General features: G+C 33.4%; 3 protein-coding genes across 3 annotated transcripts; 2 read left to right on the forward strand and 1 right to left on the reverse strand.

Moving 5' to 3' along the window:
* The first annotated feature begins 312 nt into the window (after positions 1-312).
* On the forward strand, positions 313-8,745 carry LOC110993701. The gene is made up of 10 exons (XM_045633788.1): positions 313-330; positions 787-836; positions 1,440-1,525; positions 2,276-2,420; positions 4,839-4,907; positions 5,122-5,232; positions 5,952-6,133; positions 6,485-6,609; positions 6,992-7,111; positions 8,496-8,745. Exons 2-10 carry the CDS (start codon positions 829-831, stop codon positions 8,622-8,624), a joined length of 975 nt encoding a protein of 324 aa, XP_045489744.1. The 5' UTR covers positions 313-330; positions 787-828; the 3' UTR covers positions 8,625-8,745.
* Positions 8,746-13,651: 4,906 nt separating this feature from the next.
* On the reverse strand, positions 13,652-15,587 carry LOC110993697 (gastrula zinc finger protein XlCGF49.1). Its single transcript, XM_022260048.2, has 3 exons — positions 15,374-15,587; positions 14,896-14,978; positions 13,652-14,156 (listed from the first exon to the last, which is right to left on the reverse strand). Exons 2-3 carry the CDS (start codon positions 14,976-14,978, stop codon positions 13,682-13,684), a joined length of 558 nt encoding a protein of 185 aa, XP_022115740.2. The 5' UTR covers positions 15,374-15,587; the 3' UTR covers positions 13,652-13,681.
* A 357-nt stretch (positions 15,588-15,944) lies between these two features.
* On the forward strand, positions 15,945-24,123 carry LOC110993706 (pyrimidodiazepine synthase). Its single transcript, XM_022260057.2, has 6 exons — positions 15,945-16,093; positions 19,692-19,865; positions 20,741-20,907; positions 22,125-22,227; positions 22,542-22,675; positions 22,748-24,123. Exons 1-6 carry the CDS (start codon positions 16,066-16,068, stop codon positions 22,865-22,867), a joined length of 726 nt encoding a protein of 241 aa, XP_022115749.2. The 5' UTR covers positions 15,945-16,065; the 3' UTR covers positions 22,868-24,123.
* Positions 24,124-25,227: the final 1,104 nt, after the last annotated feature.

Here is a 25,227-nt window from a genome sequence, read left to right on the forward strand (position 1 = left end):
AAAAGATAGGATAGCTTTCATCTCAATTTATACCCGCAATTATTTGTTTATTATTAGATACAATTCTAGCAGATGGCGCTGTGTTAAAAGTACTAACGTTTCACATAAGTTCTTCTACAGTTTCCCTTGAATAGTTTACTACTATGTAATATAACAAAAACCTTAGCCACAGCAACGCTTGGCCGAGTCTGCTAGTTGTATATATAATAATAAATAAATAATAAGTCACTGGACACTCTCAATCAGACAAAGTCGGGGCAGATGGTTATATGATTAATTTACTTAAAATCAGGTTTCCCCATTGCCAGTCGTTGTTTGGTGACCACACGGGTGAGTTATTTTAATATTTTTCCTTGTTCAACATAAACATATCAATGTTTCGTATGAACAAACACATTTGTTTAGAATTATGTTATAAAGATTTTAAATTTAATTCTCTTAGTCAATTAGGTATTGTTTTTAAATACTTTGTGAGCAAAAGTTGAGACCATTTCAACCCAACCATATTTTTGTTTTTTTGTAAGTTTTCGGTTATCTACCGTTTTTTAGGATGTTTTGGATTGGAAAAATCGGAAATATCGAGGGAACATTCGAAAATATGTACAAAATTAATTTATCGATTAAGTTTCTTTTTATTATTAAAAAAAGTTCACATAATATAATGAATAACCCTCTTTGTTTCAAACTCTACTATGCTTACAAATCCAAATTTGTTTCACTGATAATCTAACAACACATAATCCAATAGAATAAAATCTTTTTTTTATATTTTAAACATATTTTCAGATAAACAAAAAGCTGAATAATATTATATATACATAAGCTAATATGATTAGGTAAGTCACAAATTGTTTAACTAAATTATAAATCTAATATTAAACAAAAAGTATTAAACAAAAACCGGTACCTGCGATGTTTTATCAACACGAATATTATAAAAACGAAAGATCTGTGTTCATTAAATAGGCTTTAAAACATTACTGATTTGAAATTCATTCACCACCAGAATTATCCCTGATGAATATTTACAAACAGTTATTTATTTATTTAAAGAAAACACTTTTTTACGGATTATAGTTATGTATTATTGTATTTAAACTTATAATTATTTAGACATAATTTTAAAATTAAAATTATGGTTTAAATTTAAAATTAAAAGATAGTTATAAGATTTAGGCATATAAGTATAATTTTCTAATGTTTTTTTTTTATGTAGGATAATCAGTGTGGGTATTATTTTGGCGTTCTATCGAATTAGTAGTAACTGTTAAGGTAGAAAAATGTAGTGGAATAAATAAATAAATAAATAATTTTTTTAAGTCCTCCAAAATCCTCTGCTTATGAAAGCTAGGAATGAAATACCTCCTAAATAAAAAATGATTAAGATAAGAAAGAATTTTGCATTTTCTACATTTTAAATTCCTTTATGTACGTTTCAGATATATTTGTCTTCTCGCCATCGCTGGGTCTGCAAAGGCACAAAATGACGAGTCGAGTCTGGACAGTATATTTATGTCTTCAAATAGTAAGTTCATGTATAAGATTATTAATTAACTGTTGCATAATAGTTCGTCGCATTAATATCTGAAGCTGAATATCATCACTGTCCTGACAGAATAGAAGAATAGCAATCAGCAGCCCACTGAAGTATTTTTGTACAAATTTGACTCTATGCCTTTCAAAATAAGAGAGTATAAAGGGCGGCAATGCACTCGCGACTCCACTGGCTAAAAGTGTATATAGGTCTCACTTTACATCAGGCCCGTTTGTTATATAAAAAAATACGTGCGTAAAAAGTACCCTTGAAGGACCCTAAGTCGAATTGGTTCGGAAATAAGTGGTGGTGCGCGGTAAAAACTGCCAAGAAAAACGCAACGTCATCCACGGCGCACCGCTCATATTTCGTAGGGTTTTGTTTTGCAGCCGCTGCAGGATTTCGATATCAGACGAACCAATTCGACTTAGGGTCCTTAGAAAAGAGCGTACCAATTCTTAAAAGGGGGGCAACGCACTCGCAAGCCCCCTGGCATCGAGAGTGTCCATGGGCGGCGGTATCACTTAACATCAAAAGTTTTGTAAAGAAGAAGTTTATCGCTTTCTTGGCTATAATTATGAATACATATTTGCATTCTACATACATTATGAATATATATTCAAGCATCATTAGATGACATTAAATCTACGATTAATGATTTTGTTTTGTGCCCGCTCTTAAAATGTTATAAAAATCGTTGTTTAGTTATAAAAGTCATCGAAATTAATTTTCTGTTTACAGATAATAAAAAATCAATTGAGGACCTTAAATGTTCGAAGATAGAGCCGACGGATGGAAGTGTGTGGCAGGGGTGCTACGACTGTTTCACCTGTGACCATCCAAGGTTCCTTCAGCACTCGAAGGCTAATTCGCATACACGACGATTGTAAGCATTTATTATTTATCCATACATAGTTATTTGTAACAAAACAAACGATTCAACACACTATTGATATATTTTTTTTTGAGTTTATGGTCTGGTATCAAGGTCACATTAGACATGCCTATTTTTTTTTAAATTTATTTATTAGCCGGATACAAAGTCCATTGGCACACACATGCCTATGGTGGTGTGGTTTTGCCAATCTTATAAACGGTCGATTCCCCTTATTAATGAGATTACCCTACACCCATCGTGGAAACTGCTTAAATAAATGAATAAAATAATTTATTTCAGACCAATTAATAAGTCCATATATTGTTAGTATAGTAAAACTTGTAACTGTGTTAGTGAAATTATTAAAAATATTTAAATATTTAATTTATTAGTCTACGTTGATTTGAGACACCCGGTACATGGCCATGTATATGAACCCAGTGTCTCAAAACAGCACATTCGGGCTTATTTGCTATAACCATCAGGATATTGTTGGTACTCGCACGAACTCCAAGCATCAGTGAGACTGTCCGCTTAAGCGTAGGTCTTTTCACAAAAAAAATATTTCAAATAAGCAAAATAATACATTATTGATGCTGCTTTTTTTATAAAACAGTAATATTGACTAAAAGCTTCGTTCTAATGATGATAAAAGCTTCGTAGCAACCGTTAGAAACTTATGTTTAGTAAATTTCCTTCTGTGATTTGTCCAAGGCGATTGATTGTGTTGACCATAAGACTCTGCTTTGCAAACTTGACCACGATGGTAAAAAAATATTATAGCTCTTAGCTTAATAACCTCTTACCTAAGTTGTCGAACTCATAAAGTTGATATAAATGGAACTAAATCTTCGGGATCTCATATTAAAATGGGAGTCCCACAAGAATCAATAATGGGACAATTTTTATTTCTTATATATATTGACGATTTGCTTTCTTATGCAAAGCCATTATATGATAATCTACTTTTTTTGAGCTTGAATTTTAAATAGATATCAAACAAATTTTGGCGATGTGAACAAAAAAAATACACTTTCTAAAATATTGTCCTGGTTTTCTGAAAGTAATTTACAATGAAATGCCACAAAAACAATATGCATAATATTTACTTTTTATGTTATAACAACAATTATAGAGCTTAAAGGGAAGATGATATTAAAAAGTTGGCAGAATCCACATGGATGAGGAAAGCAAGAGATAGATCTTTGTGGAGAACACTTGGGGAGGCCTATGCTAAAAAGCAAGACAATCAAGAAACCGGTGTCTAATAGGAAATAATATGATAATATTTACATTTACCTTAATTAAATTTCGTTAATAAGTATAAGTAGTATATAAAGTAGAAATAAGATAAAATGTAACTTACAAGATTGTTAATATTTAAACTTACAAAATTGGCTATATTTATTTGTTTATTTATTATTTATAGAGCTTAAATAGAACAATGAAAAACTAAATTTAGTTGATTCTACGGTATTTATAGGTATTACAATAGATCATAAACTTCAATGTAGTCAGCATATCACTAAACTTTTTGACAAGCTCAGTACTGCGGCATACGCTATTAGAAAAATTAGGCAACTTGAGGAAACTGCCAGAATAGTATATTTTAACATTTTCACGGCCTTATGTCGTAAGCAATTCTTTTATGGGGCAAAGTAGCAGATAAACAATCTATTTTATCTTACAAAATGTGCAAAAGCACAAAGTTTTAAGCAATAAATTGAAATAAGGTCAGTTTATTGCTTGTAACTAGGCAGTTCACTTAGAAATTTGTTTAACAAAATCAATATTTTGATAGTACCTTCCCAATATATCGACATCCGTACAGTTTTTGTGCTTAGTAATATAAGTTCTCTTTTAAAGAACAGTGACATTCACAATAGGAATACAAGAAATAAGGGAAAACTTTTTCAGCCATCTCACAGGTTGCAGATAATAAATACTTCATTTGTGGGCCTAAGTTAACGCTGCTATATATAATTAGTGAAATATTAGAACTGCCTTCAACAGATTCAAAACACATATTAAAAAAACATTTATGTGTAAAGGTTACTGACTACACAGTTAATGAGAAGGCGAAAAAGTGTGGCAATAGTTCTAATAATAATTATAATTTTATATTATTTTCGTTATCGTTGAAGTGTTGTAAATATGTGTGTGACGGTGAATGTGGTAAATCACAGAACAGAACTTTAATGACGTGGTTTATGCCAGTATCCTTTTAAAAAACGTTATGTAGAGGGGAGTAAAACTTGCTGATTTTCTTACCCGTTCTTCTCAGACTATAGCCTCCTGGTAGTTTTGCGAATGCATGGCGTAGTCTTTTGTGAATTTTGTAAACAATCTTGACATTCATAAGCATGCCCTAAGACGCATCTACACTGAATAAACGTATTTTGATTTGATTGGCTTTAACTTTTACAGAATTGTGGACGACAACTGCGCACCGCTTGAAGTGTGTTGTGTTAACCAAAATGAAGTTACTAGCTTAAGGTTTGTATGAATTAACATGACGTCCTAATAATAATTCTGCTGAATTAGAGACTTCTAAATATCTTCATAACTTAGGTTAATCATGCAGATCCATACTCATCTTGGAGACATGAATGCTAATCAAAAGCCTTTTACCAACCAAAACCTCGATACTATCATGTGGTTTGTACGATGGAGACGCATTGGAGTCAATTGTCACGTGATTATTTCGCAGGGGTCTAGGGAAATGCGGGATTAGCAACCCTGAAGGTGAACCGAGAAGCGTCAGACCAACGTTGAGAAGTGTACTCCCCGGCCAATACCCTTGGAGGGCCTGGCTTTATGCGTAAGTTGTATTTACCTAGATTCAATTAACAGTAAAAAAACAAGGACCAATGTGCGTTAAGATATGGAAGTCTTTATATCTTTTACCGCATCTAAATTAGTACCAATTATTAAAAGGCTGGCCGCATCTAAATTAGTACCAATTCTTAAAAGGCTGGCCGCATCTAAATTAGTACCAATTCTTAAAAGGCTGGCCGCATCTAAATTAGTACCAATTCTAAACGCACTCTCGAGCCCTGTGGCATTGGCCGATGGGCGGCGGTATTACTTAACATCAGATGAGCATCCTGTCCGTTTGCCCCCTGTTCTATTAAAAAAAACCTATGAAACATCAAGATGTTTGCCGGTACATAGGTACATAGGCATATAGGTACATAGGCACATAGGTATATAGGAACGTAGGTACGTAGGTACATAGGTACATACTACATAGGTACCCCCATCTCCCGGACATGGGAGGATGAGGGAGATGGTGGATATTTTTTTTATTTTATTTATAGCCTTATATCAGAATCAATATATACATTATAGGTATTGTTTTTGTTGATCTACGATAACTGACTCTGTGTGCCCACGGGCAAAGGCCTTCCCCATTTTTTAGTGTGAAAATTTAAATGGTGGATATTTTGTGATGTAAATATAATGACTGCATTGGAGTAATCTGTGATGGCAGCTTATTTTGTTGTTAAATAAATTAGTACACATAATGTCTGTTTTCAGCGAGGACACAAAATTGTGTCCGGTGTCATACATACACTTCTACCCGGAGGTGCTCGTCACAACGGCCACCTGCTTGACACATGTAACGAACATGGAAGATAATTTGAGCGTTCGATTCGAGCGAAATCCCAGCAGAGAAGCGAACATTGCCAGTTTTAAAATACATCCTAATTTTGATCATGGTAAGTAACTAATGCCCAAACCCAATAAACTATCTCAATCCATTTTTGACCATCTGAGATTAACATCTCAATCCAAATATTGAAAAAAGTGCGCCAATAAGTATCGAATTTCTTCATTAATTTCACTCATTTTGACGGTAGGAAAAACAAAAAACTACAGATTTTCCTTATTTGAATTTGGAATTATCTTCTTTAAAAATCTAAACTTTAAGTACATACATAGATATTTGATTACAAGTTAATATATACTATAATGCAAAAAGACTTTTTCTCCAACATACTATATATGTTCACAGTTATATATATATATAGTTATATAAGTCTCAATCCTGGCAAGCTGTTTTATTTCAGAAAAACACGACATCGCACTTCTAAAGCTAGAGACACCTGTGAATTTTTCTCGCCCTGTGTGTAGACCGGAAGGAAAACCGGAAGTGGGAACCACTTGTGTCGCTGTAACGCGTGATGATATTACTGTAAGTAGGCTTCGCTGGTAGTCTCTGGTGTATATAGACTCTCAAATAAAAAAAACGATAAATATTAAAATTAATTAAAAAGATTTTATTCAAATAAATAATTAATTATTAGTATCACCGTCGTATATGAAATTGATTAAAAATCACAAAAATAATATTTATTTATTCACGCTGTTTAATTGTACCGTTACGAAACACGTGTTCTAAATATAAAAATACTAGAATATACAACTTGAACATAGTTATTGTTTTCCATGCCACCTAGACCTAACTTCATGATGTCGAATTTAGGTGTCGGTGTTACATTTCTTTTAAATATAATCACGAAACAGTTTCAGAACTCTCAGACCTGACCTAAATGGCGCTGTTGCTTTTTCCCCAGATAACAGCTGTTATACCACCACAAAACCAGTGTAACAATATAGAGGGTACCATGTGTGCATTGGTGCCACGTCATGATTTTATTCCTGAACCAGCCAGTGGACTATTTTGTGCAGATCAGGTAAGACCATTATACAGCTGAACTGATTTGCTCTTCTGTGATGTCAGCTCCACCTTAATTGTCTCTTTAGGAGCAACATAGGAAAGATAAATAGAGAGGCAACGGCTGCCGATCACGATCAGAACGCTACACGCCCATAAATATCATGAGGATATTTAAGGAGTAGTTGTCCCCAGGCAATTAAATTTTGGGACTTCTACGTTACTCGGAACTGTGTTGATTTGATTTGTCATGGTACTGATTGAAGTCGTAGAGATTGTAGATTTTTACTATAGAACCTGTTCTGATGGGCAAGAGGCTCATCTGATACTAAGTGATACCGCCGCCCATCGACATTGACATTTCCAGAAGGCTCGTAGGTGCGTTGCCGGCCTTTTAAGAATTTGTACAATATCTAATTAGTTTAAATATGTCAGACTCGCTAAGCAAAAACTATGCCACACACTTTTTTTGGCCGGCATGTATACATGTTATCTGTTAGTGGATTTTATTGAGTGCGGTGCAGTCAAAACAGTAAACAACGCTCAAGTAAAGGAACATGTATTTTTTTTTAAGGTTTACTAAACCTGGAATTAGTAGGCAGTGATGGCCGCTAAAGAAAACAATAAAGTAATTCAAATAAAATAAACTTAATTCAAATTCAAATCGTTTATTTGCTAGAATAGTTTTACAATTAGTTACATAAATTACAATAATCCGCCAATGCAAATGTCATCTTATATTTTATTTATTTGATCTATTGAATAACAAGACTAGTTATTAAATCTAACATTTAGAAAAATGACAGCGCAGAGTTAGTTAGACACCAATATTTGCAAAAATTCTTATCTAAAAAATACAACGATTTAAACGTTAGGCTTCTTTTTCTTGTATTTAATAACATTTGAAGTGATGTTCCCCGCGTTAATTTCAAACTTATGATCTAGGTAGTCGCCCACGCTATAAAAGCACCTTGCCTTTAAGAACCCAATCACCTTCCCCTTGAAAACATTACATGGTAGCGATCTATAGCTTCTAGGAAGGTGATTAAATATTCTTATATTCTTAATTCTTATTTAGAATATAGCGTGGTGCAACATGCAGGCACCCGCAGCAGAGTTGGATCCCTCGGTAAATGCAAGGACGTATCTTTAAATTTTTGAAATAATTTTGGGTGCCTCTTTACAGTCATGATGAATTCGATGTATTGTTCGTGATATTTGAATATTTGTGATTTTTCTATTGAGATTTAGCTTTTTGTAGGTTAAACATAAAAAAATACGGAGAATTCCATTATTTATTTCCCCCAAATAGGTCAATTTTTTTAACTAATTACCAACAACACTGATGAAATGTCAGAATTCTATTTTCGATTGAAATAATATTTTTTTTGATTTATTTACAGAGTCAACAAGTCGAGAAATATTTCCTACACGGAATAATGTTGAGTAATACCGAGAATGTCATAACATATACACAGATAAGCGACTACGACAAGTGGATCACTGATGAAATAAATGTATGGCGTATTTAAGTTTTTCAGTTGGCATAAATAAAAGCCATTAAAAAAAAAGTTTCATTTTAAACATTTCAAAAAATTATAATAAAATCCCGTTTAATTCCAAAACAAACTAAAATAAACAGTTTAGATTTGTTATAGACATTTTATTCTTGTTAACCTAATATAGTGTACAGCTTCCTCCAGCGTCTTCTAAATATCTCTATCTTCTATCTGTAAATGGCTTTATTTCTCCATTCGCTTGCTGCCATTTCTTAATGTATATGTATATATAACATACCTTTAAATCAAATTAATGTGTCCCTTTTTCCAATTACGAGTCCCAGTGTCCCCGAAATGGACTTTGGGACGCAGAATTGTCCCGTGTCCCGATTTAAACAGCGAAATATATAAAAAAAACGTGCCAAGAGTTTCATTCTTATTTTTAAACAAATTAGTTCTTCTGATAAATATAAATAAACATTTTGGATATCTACATTTTGTGATTCGTTATTTTTAACTAAGTTTCACTAAAAAAAAAACCAACTTTAAAAAAGTGTTTTGTTTATTGCCTACTTATTATTTGATCTAAATTAGGTCCCGTTTTGCGCACTTTAGGCATTGATATACAAAAAACCCAAGATGCACAGTCTCGAATAAAAGTAACGCTCGAAAGTGTCCCGAAAACTATTTCTGTCTCTTTCTATAAATTACAAGCATATATTATTACAAAATCAACCTTACGCGAATTGTTTAAAGTTGTTATTACAACGCAGTGTACTTAAACCAATAAAATTTTACGACCGACCGTGGTCGGTAGGACAAGGTATTGAGTGGAGTCGAACATGACTTTTTTTTCTTTATACATTACTATTTAGTATTTTCTATATTTACTATATTTTTCATTTTCTATATTTTCTATATTCTGCCATACACAATTGTGCTTGGAGATTTTAACGCACAAATAGGCCGAGCCACTCCAGATGAAAAGTTGGTTATGGGTTTATGGGGACACGGTAAGAGAAGCGAGCGATGCAAACGACTTATTGACTTTTGTTTAGAAAAACAACTGTTTATTGTGAACTCTTATTTCAAGAAAAACACCAAAAATAAATGGACATGGTTATCACCAGATACTCGAACCGCTAATGAAATAGACTTTTTTTATTATTAAAAGACCCTATCATCATACCGTCGAAAATATAGATATAATTAATACCACCCACCCAACAGACCACCGTATGGTTCGGGCAACAGTGAAAATTTCAGCAAAAATTAAAAGTAGAAAACAATTTAAAGGCAGACAATCAGGACTGAACCCACTAGAACAAGAAACACTTAAGAATATTTTTTCGGTTCAACACATTGAAAAATCTAAGAATATACAAGAAAAATATAATAATATTATACATCGAATTAAAACCAGTGTCGAAAAGTTACCAACAATACCAGGGATAAAGAGAAATAACTATATTATAACTGAAAAAATAAGAGATATGATAAGTGAAAGAACTGAACTAAAAAATAAACCTACCAAACCAGAAAGTGAAAAGAAGCGTCTTAAGCATCTGTATGGAAAAATTAGAAAAAATATAAAAAGAAATAAAGAATATTATCAACTCAAAATATTAGAAGAAGAAATAGATAAAAATCTATCAGTTAAACGAGGAAACAAACGCATAAATAATACGAAACAATGGGTACAAACACTAAAAAGTCGTACAAACGCAACAATAACAAACAGAGATAATATACTAAATATAGCCACTAATTTCTACAAAGAACTGTACAGTTTGCAAAATCAACCACTAGATATTAGTAATAATGGTATATTAGAAAGTTATAAAAATGAAGAGACCCCTTTGCTACTGGAAAGTGAAATCAGGCATGCCATTATGAAACTTAAATCTGCAAAAAGCCCTGGAGATGATAACATAACTAATGATATACTTAAAGCAATAGTAGAACCTCTAACATCACCTCTCACGGAACTACTCAATGAAATTTTAAAACAAGAAAAAATACCTAAACAGTGGGAAACATCTGTAATAACATTACTATATAAAAAGGGAGACCCAATGAACATCAATAACTACCGACCTATAAGTTTATTGCAATCCACTTACAAACTTTTTACAAATATCATCCTTACCAGAATGAAGATGGAGCTAGAGTTCCAACAACCAAGAGAGCAAGCTGGTTTTAGAAGTAAATATTCAACTCTAGATCATATATTCACACTTAGACAAGTCATGTGGACTACTCCAAAGCCTTTGACACAATCTTACATAACAAACTCTGGTTAGCTTTACGAGAACAAGGAATAGAAAATAAATATGTTAACTTATTAGAAAAGATATACCAAAGAAGTAAAGCCACAGTGAAGTTGGAGAAGAAAGGTAACATGTTTCCACTGAAAAGGGGTGTTCGGCAGGGCGATCCCGTGTCGCCAAACTTATTCATCGCACTTCTGGAATTTATCTTCAGAAAGCTGGATTGGTCAGGGTTAGGAGTAAATATAAATGGCGAAAATTTAAGCCATCTTCGGTTCGCAGATGATATTGTTCTAATAACTGAAAGGCATGAAGACTTACAATACATGCTGCGTACCCTAGAAGACATAAGTAAAGAGTGTGGGCTGGAAATGAACCCTGAAAAAACATGTATAATGACAAATGGCATAAAATATAGTATAACCGTCAACAATAGAAATATAGAATACGTCGACCAGTATGTCTACCTTGGCCAAAATATTTCGTTTAAAAGCCATTATATAGAGGAGGTAGAGAGAAGAATTAAAAAAGCCTGGATTTCATATTGGTCACACAAGCATATTTTTAAGTCTCAAATGAGTCTATCACTGAAGAAAAAAGTGATGGACTCAGTTGTGACACCTACACTGTTGTACGGCTGCCAATCCTGGCCTATCACAGTTGAATTAATAAAGAAAATTCAAATATTCAACGATCAGCCGAAAGGAGCATGCTAGGGTTAAGTCTCAGAAACAGGGTAAAGAGTACAGCGATACGACAAAGAACAAAAATAATAGACGCGGCAAAAATGGTGTGCCGCCTGAAATGGCGTTGGGCAGGGCACACAGCAAGAACAAGTGACAACAGATGGAGCGAGAGAGTGCTGCACTGGTACCCGCGCGGCACGAGCCGGCCGCAGGGGCGCCCACGCCGAAGCTGGGCAGATGACATCATCGCAGTCGCCGGGGTTACCTGGCCGCGCCTGGCCCGCGACAGACGCGAGTGGAACCGGAAGGAGGAGGCCTATGTCCAACGGTGGACAAACCAAAACTTAACTGAATGACGTTTTATTGTCCCCTAATTTTAAAGTTTTTTGGAAATAAAGGCTATTATTATTATTATTATTATTATTATTTAGTATTTTAAGAGTTTGTTAAATTGTGTTTTAAACACATAAATATACTTTTATTTGTGCATAAATATGTTTTTGGGTAGCCTATGGGTATATAAAAAAAACAAATAATAACTGTTAAAATTGTTTATTCAAATATTTGGTTCAAAACGATTTAAACATTTTTTTTAAAACATTTAACGCTTTCTTTAGTGAATTAGTCTTTTTAACAAGTCTCGAATTCTTTTTTCTTCAGTTTTTAATGAATTTTTCCTTGCTAATTAACCTTTTGCGGCATTTGTTAAGTTCGCTTTTAATACGAACTTTTCGAGGTGTATCCAAAACTGACCCCGTGCTTAGAGAAGTGGTAGGAGATTTGAATTTCTTTTGAATTTCTAAATTAAACATTGAACTCGTAGGAGACACTTCAGTATCACCGCCATCATCCGGTATTTCAATCTGTAAGCAATATCAAAATATTTACGAACATAAAAAAAAATGTTAAATTGGCTATCTCCGGACCACTTTACTAGCGTAAATATATTTGTCAAAAACTACACACAAAAAGTTCAATAGTACATAAATTTATTTATAAAAAAAACACAAATAAAAATAATCGACTCCACTTATTAGAACAGGGTCATTTTTATATTGCGACTAAAATAAAAAGAAGACTGCGTTGTTCTAACACTTAACAAGCAACCATTGAAGTTGGCCGTATACAGTTTGTGCGTTGAATGATGTTTTTAGAATAAATAAATAAAAATCACATATTGCTTGTTATAATCAGTCATAAAACAACAAAAACCAATCAATAAAGTTTTTTACTTACCGAAAATACGATATCCCATCCTTTTTTAGCCTCCTTGACGTAATATTTTTACAATTTCTCAGAGAATACTGACATTTTTAACGTCTGCTCCCAGACGCGAGCGACGCGAGACTATTTGAAATGAGCGCACAATTTAGAATGTTGCGCTCATTTTTTGAGGACTTTTTTTAGACGTTGAGTGTGCATCTTGGGTTTTTGTATATCAATGACTTTAGGCATAACCTGTCATAAAAAATGAGTCGATCTACTTTATATTGCATACTACATAATTTTGGTCAAGGGTAACAAAATAGCTAAGTAGTAAACTTTCTTCAGCTTTTTTGCTACAATTTTATATAGCGCGTAGGCGCTAGCCAATCACAGAAGCTGAATGGTCTGCGATACTTTATACAACAATATCCGGTGGTTTTTACAATAAATTTAAGTTTGTTATATATAATTTAATAAATAAACCATTTGTAGTATTAACATTTTAAATTATTAGTATTTAAAATAGATACAATGATGTATGTATATTTATTGTGTTTTTTGTAAATAATAGTTCTATTGACAAGACCCACGATTGGTGGTTTTTTCTCGAGTAGTGAGGTGGGAAAATATCGGGCGTTGATTGGTTAAGAGAAAAAAAAAATCAGGGCGTGGGCCTGTCCGGAGTTTTAAGATCCGGCGGGGCATTCTTTATTTTGGGAGCTATTGGAGATTGTCATGTGTTCTTATTTATCAATTCTAATGTTCTTTTCTTTAAAACATTATCCTGTAATACTGGCTGGCTCAAATTTAGCAAATTATGAAAGAAAAACTTATTAACAAGGGGATTAATGCTACAGATTGTATAAAAAGGTTTTATTAAAACATCACAACAACCAAAGACAATATTAAAACCAAAATAATTTATTAACTATAAATAATCGTTTTTTCTCTTTTTATCTTTATCGTGTTTCCTCGAGTGCAACGTCAATTTACTCTTAGTTATAAACCGTTTCCCACACACCAGGCACTCGTGGGGTTTGTCCCCAACGTGTGTCTTATAATGCATCAGCATATTATTCTTCTGTGTGAAGCTCTTTGCACAAATTTCACATTGGTACGGCTTGACTCCAGTATGGATTTTCTCATGTCTATCCAGATCAGCTTTCCTATAAAACGCTGCCCCACATTCTGTACAATTGAAATTCTTGACTCCTGTATGTGATAGCGCATGAATGCTCAAATGTCCGGGTTGTGTGTACGTCTTTCCACACAGGGAACACATGTATGGACGTTCTCCTGTATGTGTTCTATTGTGTTTTCTTAATTCATATCCTGTCAAGAAGACTTTGCCACATGTTGGACAGGCCTGAGGCTTCTTTTGTACTGTGCGTTTTCTTTTTTTTCTGAAATAGCAAAATTACCTTAGAAGCTGACCTTTATAATGGTTTACATTATACAAAACAAGGGGGTTACACATATTGGGCGATGGATGGGACAGGGCAATTTTCTTTTAAGGGTATTGAAGATTATCAGCATTTTTGGACTATGCAGGGTGAGTACAAGTATGCAGCAGACTTGTGGGAGTTATAAATGTCATTAAAAGATATAGGAATATGATTTCCTGCAGGAATCACACTGCTAAATAGTTGGTGGTGACCTCCTTTAGTCTTCTAGAGTCGAGATGCTCACAAACACACATGCCAAAAGGGCAGCCTTTTTGTCACAGGTTATTACACCACTAGGTGAAGCCAAACAAATTTAAGGTACTTTTATAAGTAAATATTTTAGATTATAAAAAATTTAAGGTATAGAGAGCCATTTTAGACCAGAAAGCATATAATTATGTTATTAGATAATGACCATAAACCCTTTAGCCCCTGACACATTTAAAAAGATCACTTGCTTTACTCCTGCTTATGAGATTTCTACCCTGTACGATGCAACTATTCCATTTTAGATGTCAATGACAATTTAGTATATAGCATGATCATACACATAATGTAAATAGGAATGTTAATAAGCCTTTGCGCTTCCTTAAAAAACAATTATTGCTAAAACCAGGGAAACATTAAGCAACTGCAGCGTTGCTACGATGTGTTAAAAATTCCCTTATACACTAAGTTCTAACACAAGGTTGCATACTTTTGTGGAGGATCTTCCTCGTCCGAGATCTCAATAATTTCACATTTAACTTCTATTGGATCAGAAACGTCAATATCTCCCATCTGAAATGAGAGTAAGAATTATGGAATAAAGTCTGCTATATACTTGTTATATGGAAATGTATCAATTACTAAAATGAAAATTTATGTATCTTGTCTTTTCTGCGTACCAAAATATGTATCAGATATTAGCCAACATACTGTGTCCCTCACAAAGGATTTTTTTCTTAAAATCACAGGCAAGTTCAAACCCAAAACGAAAAGTGCCAGCTAAAACTTGACAGTTTTCATACAAATTATAAAATTTGTTAAAATTCCATATTTTTGTATTACTTAGCCAATACAATTCTATAGTATCCTGACAACTGATAACGATATGTTTACAAGATTATAAGAGTACCAAAGCTTAAAGATAAACTTAATACATTTAAAGAGCGATGGTCTTTGTTTTTGCTTACATTTTATAAGTTTGAACACATATTCCAATAAATCATATCAAACCATCTTATGAAATGTTTTTCTACATGCATTTCTTTATAGTGATTTATACGCCTGAAAACTTGTACCATAAGGTCTCATTTAAAGTAATTGTAACAGTAAAAATATAAACTTTAATAAACGACAACAACACAAGAAGGTACAATGTTGTTTACACGCACAAATAAAAAAGTTAATGATTACTGTGTCAATGCCTAATGTCACCGTGCCAGAACAAACATCAAACGTGACAGAATCAACATTGAATTTGTTCCAAAAATAAAACAGTACGAACAAAGAAATTACTTTAATTTTATCGAAAGTATTGTAAAGCAAATATTTATTTAAAACATATATTTTATTATAATTAAACTAATATTATACTACATGTACATTTATTAATGTTTAAATACAACTGGCAATACCGTTGCTAGGTATGAAGAAGGTCTATAAAATATAACCCGTCTAAATAAAAAAGTTCTCCAGTAACGTGGGAATAGATACAATATTTATATCAATTTAAATTGAAAGTATAATTATATTCAGGTTACCATGATGTCATACTGCCTAATTTAAATGTGACGTACCTATTTCCACATTTATGCCGGTGCGTCCGAGTAGTTCGCTATAAAATTGCATTTAATTAAACGTTTCCATTGTGAATAAGTGAAAAATGTCTCATTATCAGTTTAAAACAGCGGGTAAGTACTAACAATCGACTGTATACAAGTCGAGTAATAAAATTGTTATTAATTTTAATCTATTAAATTTCTACGGTGAATTCTTTTGTGTTATAATGATATTTCATTAGTATCTTATTTTTATAATTAAAAACAGCTGGTGCACGATGATATCATTGTTTGTTATGCAGTCTGTGCAAGTTGACACAATCGTAGATCGATTAATCAACATACTAGGTCATGGTCGAGATATTGTGTAGATACGTATTACGAAGTGAAGTAGGCTTTTAGTGGCGTTAACGATGTTTGAATAAGTTACTCAAAACTGTTATTTTTTTAACTATAGTAGGTAGTTATGTAGGTACCTGAAGAATATTGTGAAGAAAAAAAAACGTTTTTTATTCTTTGGAAACGCAATTGCCGAACAGAAGAACATTATGTCATTACGTACTATAAAAATAACTTAATAACTTTCGTTCGCGTTCTTAAGTAAATTTTTTTGACTCCTTTATGTGGAACCAGCTACCCACTGAAGTGTTTCTGAAGCAATTCGTCTTAGGGTCGTTCAGGTCGCATACCAATTATTAAAAGGCCGACAGGGCGCTTGCAATCCTTCTGGCAATGTGAGTGTCCATGGGCGGCAGTCAAATCAAATTAAATCAAAAATCATTTATTCATATAGGTAATATAATGTACACTTATGAACGTCAAAAATATACATTAAATGATTCTAATATACATTTACTGCCAGTTCTCAAATCAAGGGCGTAGAACGGAAGAGAAGATCTGCCAATAAACTCTAAAAGTATAACTCAAAAGTATCACTAAACATTAGCTGAGCCTACGGCCGGTTTAACTCCTGTAACATAAAAAAACATTAGCAATAATTTCGTATCATTGATTCGTATTTCAATTAGACTAGATTTATTACTCGAAAAGCAACCAGGTTGGTTTTTCTTCTACTAGCACGTCTTTTCCGCGTCATAATTAGATGAAGGACGTAGTCCCTGGTTTACTCCGTATCATCAAGCGTGTCAATAGTGTCAATACAAATAAAGAATTCGCGTAGTACAATTGATCATAGACAAAATGATTGCGGTAGTGGTCGGAGCGCAAATATGAAAATATCTAGAGGCAAAATTGAATATTCTCTCTCTCTCTTCAGACTCTAGAAACATTAAAAAAATCAATTCTAGATAAATAAAATTTTTATGGATTCTTTAAATTGTTAACTTATTAAGATACAGCGTAATGAAGAGTTCGTCAGTAGATATCAATTTATAGTCAAAACTTTAAACTTGGATTTCGATTTGCGTTCAAAGTACACATGTTAGAAGTGAAACTTCTTTGTAAATTAATTATTACTAAGGTAAAAGTCCCATTAGATGATCATGTATTTGATCACTTTAAGTATTTATTCACACTGTATACGTGCTAATGATAAAATTAATAAACAAAAAATCTGCGTGTGCAACAAGCCGTTATGCGACAGAATTGCCATCTTATTATATATTTAAACTTTATTTAATATGTAACTACTATACGAATACATCAACCAATAGCGTGTATTTTTTCTCGATCTCCCTTTCTCACTCTCTCTCTATCGCTTTCTCCCTTTTCTTCGACAAAAACGCTGCACATCTTCGTGAAATTCCGTAAAAATTTTACCCTCATGCACTTAAAGAAGTTTCACTTCAAAATGTTATTTAAAAGTACCGAGGTATTTTATGTATGAGGCTAGTTTTTTTACCAATTATGCCTTTGTGATAAGAATAAAATAAAGTATGTTGGGGAAGTTTTTTTATAGATAAAGCGGAACTAGTGTTATCTTTCTATGTTACGGTAACACGTTATCATTTGAATGCATTATCTTGTGAGTTTAGTTACGTTTGAATTAATGATTTTAGTTTGTTATTCGCGTGGCTGTCATCCCAATACTAATTCTCCTGTTAAGGAAAATATCCAAAGAATATTTCCTAATAAGATTTAAATTCTAGTGAAAAGTGATTATTCAATTATTACATTAACATTTAAATAATCGTCAAATTTATAAAAGCTTTATTGATTGTTATAATAACGAATACAATTTCCAGATAAGGATTTTAATTTATTTTCTGGAGCCTAGTTGGTCGTGGATAGATTTGTTATGTTTGGAGTATACTGGTGAAAGTCGCCATTTTGTTTTAAATCGTTTGTATTGTACATACAAAGCTTGAGGAATATATTGACCAGATGATGTCATATTTAATTCCTTAAACTTATTCCGAGTTATAGTTTATTGCCAGTTCTTCTCTTACGTTCTACGCCCTTGATTTGAGAACTGGCAGTAAATTTAAAATTAGAAGCTTTTAAATACATTAAATTAATTTTTTTTAAGTGTACATTATGTTACGTTACCAACATGAATAAAATATGATTTTGAATTTCCGTACCTCCCTATCTACTACTATCCCCTTAAAAATAAATACCCCAAACAGCCGGCTTCTGCAGCACAAATATGGATTGAACCTGCAGCAGCACCCCACATTAGAATAACTGTTGGATATAACGCTGTGAAAGTAGCTATAATATCAATCATCTATTAAATATATGTTTACAAAACTCATCTGGAATATGTTGCATAATAATTAACCTAGTTTTATATAAATACAGTGTTCTATTTAAAGATTTACATCAACCTGACTGTGTAAAGATCATTTTCCAAGTATATACATCATTTTTATTGATTTTCACCAAGTAAATTTCTCTCTCTAGAGTCTAGATTAAGGTTCGATAGATTAATATAAATATATTTTTTTTTACATAACTTCTGTTTATGCACTTCTTGCACTCATCATTTTTATTTATTGTTTTTTTTTCTTACTAGGGTTGCCTGGAAGAGATCGCTTGTTAGCGATAAGGCCGCCCGTTGTATCCCTTGTAATTTTTATGTATTGTGTTATTTATGTTTCTTTGCAACGAAGTGAGAATAAATTAAATAAAAAGAAATATTGGCTCTGATGATTCCATCCCCGGTTGTGCATTTGTCTGTGTGCATTTAACATTCGCTCGATCGGTGAAGAAAAACTAGCTATAGACCTTAAAGAATGTCTGTGTGTCAGGCACAGGAGGCGGATCGCCTACCTGCCTATTGGATTGACAAATGATTATGAAACAGATATAGAAATCTGGCGCCAAGACCTAAAAAGATTTTCAGCGTCATTGACTTATAAGTTTTCAGTTATATAGAGCAGTGTTGTTCTAGTGTCTTCAGCGTGCGTCTCTCATACCTGAGGTCGTAGGTTCGATTCCGGGCTGTGCCCAAATGGACTTTCTTTCTATGTGCGCATTTAACATTTGCTCGAACGATGAAAGAAAACATCGTGAGGAAACCGACATGTCTCAGACCCAAAAAGTCGACGACGTGTGTCAGGCACTGGAGGCTGATCACCTACTTGTCTATAGATTTAAAAATGATCATGAAACAGATTCAGATTCAGAAAAAGAAGTTGTAGCGCCACTGATTTTTTTATATTTTTTTATTTAATTATAAATTTGCACAGTCAAAGACGCCCATATAACCCCAAGATCAACACTGCCCTGTTGTTCATGACCTCTATCAAATATGTACCAATTCCAGGTGCTCTCCCGCCACCAGCACTGCCAGCAGACAAGCTCAGACTGTACCATGTAGATATGAACCCATACGGTCACAGGGTCCTTCTGGTATTGGAGGCGAAGAAGGCGAAATATGAAGTGTACAAATTGGATCCGTTGAGGCTGCCAGCGTGGTTCAAGGAGAATAACAGGAGATGTGAGTTGGGGTGTTTGTTTGTTTGATTGTAATGAATAGGCTCATATACTACTGGACCGATTTTAAAATTTCTTTCACCATTCGAAAGCTACATTATCCACGAGTAATATAGGCTACATTTAATTTTGAACAAAAATAGGGTTCCGTAAGATATTAGGGTTTTTCGGACACAAGGTGTAAAAAATCAACCAAAAAAGTTACTTATTTTGCGTACCCTGCCTAAACTATTAAAGATAGAACCATAAAATGTTCTAAGAATTTGTAGATCTTATAAATATCTAGAAAAAACTCCGCGATACACTATACCTGTCTATGTCGAGTGAGGCACAATAACCATAAATGATATACATGGCAAAACGTCGTTTGCCAGTTCAGCTAGTATTGAATATTAAAAAAAAATTTAATTTACTCAATTTTGCAACACTTATGTGGAACCAGTTGCCTACTGAAGTATTTCCAAACCAATTCGACTAAGATCAGGTGGCACTTACGAGCCTTCTGGTACTGTAAGTATTCAAGGGAGCTTCCTGCCCGTTTCTATAAAACAGCTTTAACTTAGGATGATTTCTTTTTATTTAAACTTTTATAATACCCACAGTGTTCCGTGATAAATTCTGCCTGGTGAGATCCAGAATACGTTAATAATGTATTGGATTTTCTCTCTCTCTCGTTCTCTCTCAGTCTCGTTTATGAATATCACTAAATTCTTTATGATATTTAAAAATATCGTGATCGCTAAAAAAAATCTTGGCCTCCGAAATGAGAAGATTCCAGTGCTGCCTATGCCCCTCCTGCTTGCTGGCTTTCACCTGCAGTAGTTCCTCCACCACTCTGTAAACCTAGTGCCACTGATTTTTATTTTAAAACTTTCACAGATAAAATCCCAGTCCTGGAAGTACCGACAGACCATGGCGACAAATATCTGTTTGAGAGTGTGGTGATCTGTGACTATTTGGACGAGAAATACCCGCGGAATCCATTGCATTCCAGCGATCCCTTCGGGAAGGCACAGGACAGATTGCTCATTGAGAGATTTAATGAGGTAATATTAATATTTTCTACACTTGCAATCTTTGTAAGAGCCTATCTATAGGGGTTCGTCTGCATCTTCTACCGCATTTACAATGGAGTGTTCAAAGTTGTTCGGATTGATACCTGCAGATTACGAAATTCCATCTGTTTCATCCAGACTTATAAACGTCAACAGAAAAGATGTTAAATTGATTCTAAATTTACATTTACCAGTTCTCAAGTCAAGGGATAGAGTGGGTAAGAAACTCTCCGACAATGTTTTTAATCTTCTTTTGAAGCAGCTGCCACTGAAGTATTTCCGAACCAATTCGACTTTGTGTCCTTCAAGAAAAAAGCGTATCAATTCTTAAAAGGCCGGCAAAGCACTCGCGAGCCCTCTGGCATTGAGTGTCCATGGGCTGTGGTATCACTTAACATCATATGAGCCTTCAGCCCGTTTGCCCCCTTTAACATAAAAATTTTTTTTTACATTGAATTATAATAATCATATTTTTAAATTATTCCATAATCCAACAGCTAATATAAATTATATATAACTAAATATATGGCCAAAGATAGAATGCGTCTTTAATATATATACAAAAAGGTTCAAATGTTTACAAATTGAAAAATCTATAAAATTTGCTGTGCTATGTAATGGTGTGAAAGTCACCTGCATCTAGCTTATACATAATCTTCATACTTCATTTAAACTTCCGAAAGCTTAAACAATTCAAAATGTAATAAGTTTTTATTCAATAAAAAAGGTTATATATGACGTCACTTGTCATTGTCATCGACGGGTTGAGTGGGCGTCATGTGGGTAATGTGCGAGAACAATTGATATTAATTTAGATTTATTACATTTAACGCTTCAAATAACACTTTAGCTTATCACCATAACGCTCCACTGAATACTAGAAAAAGAATTGAAAAAAAAATTATTAAACAATTAGGAATAAGAATTTAATTATTTGTTTTAAATATTGTAGTAATATAATATAGTGTTTGCTAACGGAAGCTAGACAGATTAGCGTAACGCGTTACCTAACGAACGTTTTATCCTCCTATATTTTTAGTTATCACTTAAAAAATAAATAACAAGCCATATATGTGTTTTGCTGAATAACAACGATTTATGTTTAGGCCATTACATACAACTTCCGAGAACGATTCTCACAATTTTTTGGGCCTACCCTCTATACGTCGTCAAGATATTATAACTATCTATATAATATAATGTTTCAGTTAATCAAAGGAAGTTTGGAGTGCTTCGATACAAACTTCGTATTCGGCAGCGAACAAATACTGCAGACAATGGATATATTCGAAAAGGAATTGGCGTCCAGGGGTGAGTTTTTATTATCTGTAAGCCGTCTGGCAATGTAAGTGTCCATGGGCGGCGGAATTACTTAACATCAGGTGCCCTAATGCCCGTGAAATGACGTAAATTCCGTTATTGAAGTCTTCCCGCTACATGTACAACGCAGTGGTACCTTCGAGCTAATCATTGGAGGAGCAGCTGGTCTGTCACAGGCTGATCATCCTGCCGCGTCCTTTTTTTTTAAGATTAGGTGTTAATAAACCTTAGAAACATCTATAGTCCAGATGGGAATTGCACGATCTCGGGGAATACTGATTGGAAATAACAATGATTATTTTTAGGTACAAATTATTTTGGTGGGAACCGTCCGGGGATGTTGGACTATATGATTTGGCCATGGCTGGAACGCCTTTACCTCATGAGGGTAGTCGACCAGCGGAAGTTTGACGATAAACGCCACTATTTTCCTAATTTTGTAAGTACATCTTCACGGTCTACCGAGTTTTCTACCGGTCTACCGATTAAACAGCAACTTTCATATTCACAGGCCGACTGGGGTGATCTAATGCAGCTAGATGACGTGGTGAAAAAGCATTCGCGGTCACCTCAAGAATACTTCGATTACTACAAAAATGTTAAAACGCATTCCATGGGATTCTATCTTTAGAAGTACTTGGCTATAGAAGCTATAAAGATTTTTTATTAAATCGCCTTATTTAATTTTGTAATTTTATAAGGATTATTCAATACAGGACATATGCAAGAAGACATCGTAAGGAAACACGTCAAGTCGAGACTTACGAAAGTCGTAGTTCGATTATGATTTTTCAAATGTCAATGTCATGTCAATTGTCAACGCGTTTAGGCATAGATATATTATTTTTATCAGACGGGAGGCAAACTGTCAAAGTTCAGTGTTCCGTCTCCTGTGGACACCTTACAGCAGCAGGTTTGCTTATACGTTGCCGGCATGTAAGGTATGCTGTAGCCACTTAGTCGTAATGATGCAAGCTTCTTCACCTAAGTGTGTTTCAGGCATGGGCTGGTTATTATTTTTTATTATTTCAAATCTATAATATCTCTAAAATATTGTTTTTAAATCAAAATTATTGAAACTACCTGATACAAGATTTGTTGACAGTATCTATCTTAAAATGTCAATGCTTATTCAATAACTTTTTTTTATTTAATATATATTTACACTAATCTTTTTACACTAAAAATTGTGATATTTATAAGTGAAAAAATATCCTCATCAATACACAGATTAAACGGAACTCACGGAACTATGCTCTATGAATTTTGTTTATGAAAATAGACGTCAATTCATGTCGTACCAGGCCATAAAATTATTTTTAAAAAACCAAATCATGTCGCCCATTATTGAGGTACAGGAACTGTTTTTATTTAATATTTAGCTTAGCTAGTTTTGGAACTCGTTTCTTCGCTGTTTACATGTTGTTTTCAAAAGCAAGAGTATATTATATTTTCATAATTTTTAAATATGAATTAAAAATCTGTAAATTCATTTATGTTAGTTTTTGTATGGGTGCAGCTAAGGTATAATATTATGTACTTAAAGTTATATAAAAATACATTTTGAATTATGGAACTCAACATTATCTAACATTTTCATTTCCGATTTCTAAATTCGTTTATTTACAAAACCGGAAATGAATTTAAGTTATTTAGTTACTTATTTACTGTAATATTTCCAAATACAATAAATAAGGGAATCAAAATTTCTGTGTTGTGAGATATGAATCTAATAAAATAACTTTTAATGTTGTAAGTTTTGTTGTACTTTTTTTAATTACTTCGAAGTCGCATAGGTTTAAGTCAACAAATAACGCACAGGTTGTAACAATGTTATATTTTCTATATTGGTAAAGTTAAGTATAAAATAAAAGGAGTTATGTAAAATGAGTTTTACTTACCTGAACAAACCATTAATTTAATAGTCTATCGAAATTTATAAATTTCTGTCTGGCTAACTTGAAAATATATTTATATTATAATAATAATAATTTATTCATTGCACGAATATGGTACAAATTGTCAGTCGTTCGCATATTCTGCCACACACAGTGGCGCGCAAATTTATCTTAGTTTAGATTTTACATTATTCAAATTCAAATTCAAAATTTATTTATTCATGTAGGTAACAATGTACACTTATGAACGTCAAAAAAAGAAATATTAAATGAATTTAATTTTACATTTACTGCCAGTTCTCAAATCAAGGGCGTAGAACGGAAGAGAAGAACTGGCAATAAACTCTCCGCCACTCTTTTTAATCGCCAAGTTTTTTTTTACACAATGCTTGTAAGGAGCTGCAACCACTACACCATGTTCCATATGACATATTGAGTAATAAAGAATAAAAAAAAGATTAAAAACAAAGATTTGTCCTCTATCAGCAGGAGGCATGGTGAAATAGGAGCACGCACTTACGTACTCGTGAGAACAACACGCAAAGACGTAGCATAAACAACTAATATCACCGCAAACACGAATTCAAGTACGACCAGTCACCACAAGTAGCACCCGTTCACGAGTATGACGCATGGCCAGCCATTGGCCCCCTCGCCATATTTTAGGGAGAGAGACAACCCGACGCATGGACGCCGCCACAAGCAATGACATTTGAGTGAGCATGACGATCCTTGAAATGTGCACTTGGCTACACAAGAAAATAGTAATAATACTAATTATACTGAAATAATTTGATACCACATGAATCACGGTTTGTTCCCACTTTACATTTAAAAAAAGTCGTAGATGTCGACGATCGCCCCATACTATAGTTATATTAGTCAGATTCATATCAATTAAGTCAATTATCATACATAATTAAATTTATATAAATTACCATGTCTCACACAAATAATCGTTTATTGAGTAGTACGTTTTTTTCTAAAAGTAATGCACTAAGTCGCTTTTTAAAAATTCTTGTCAGAAGATCTTTAAGTTCTTTCGGTAATCTATTGTAAATTTTAATTGCCATACAGAAGGCGTTTTTCCGAA

This window comes from Pieris rapae, chromosome 24 (genome assembly GCF_905147795.1).
Source record: "Pieris rapae chromosome 24, ilPieRapa1.1, whole genome shotgun sequence".
NCBI lineage: Eukaryota > Metazoa > Arthropoda > Insecta > Lepidoptera > Pieridae > Pieris > Pieris rapae.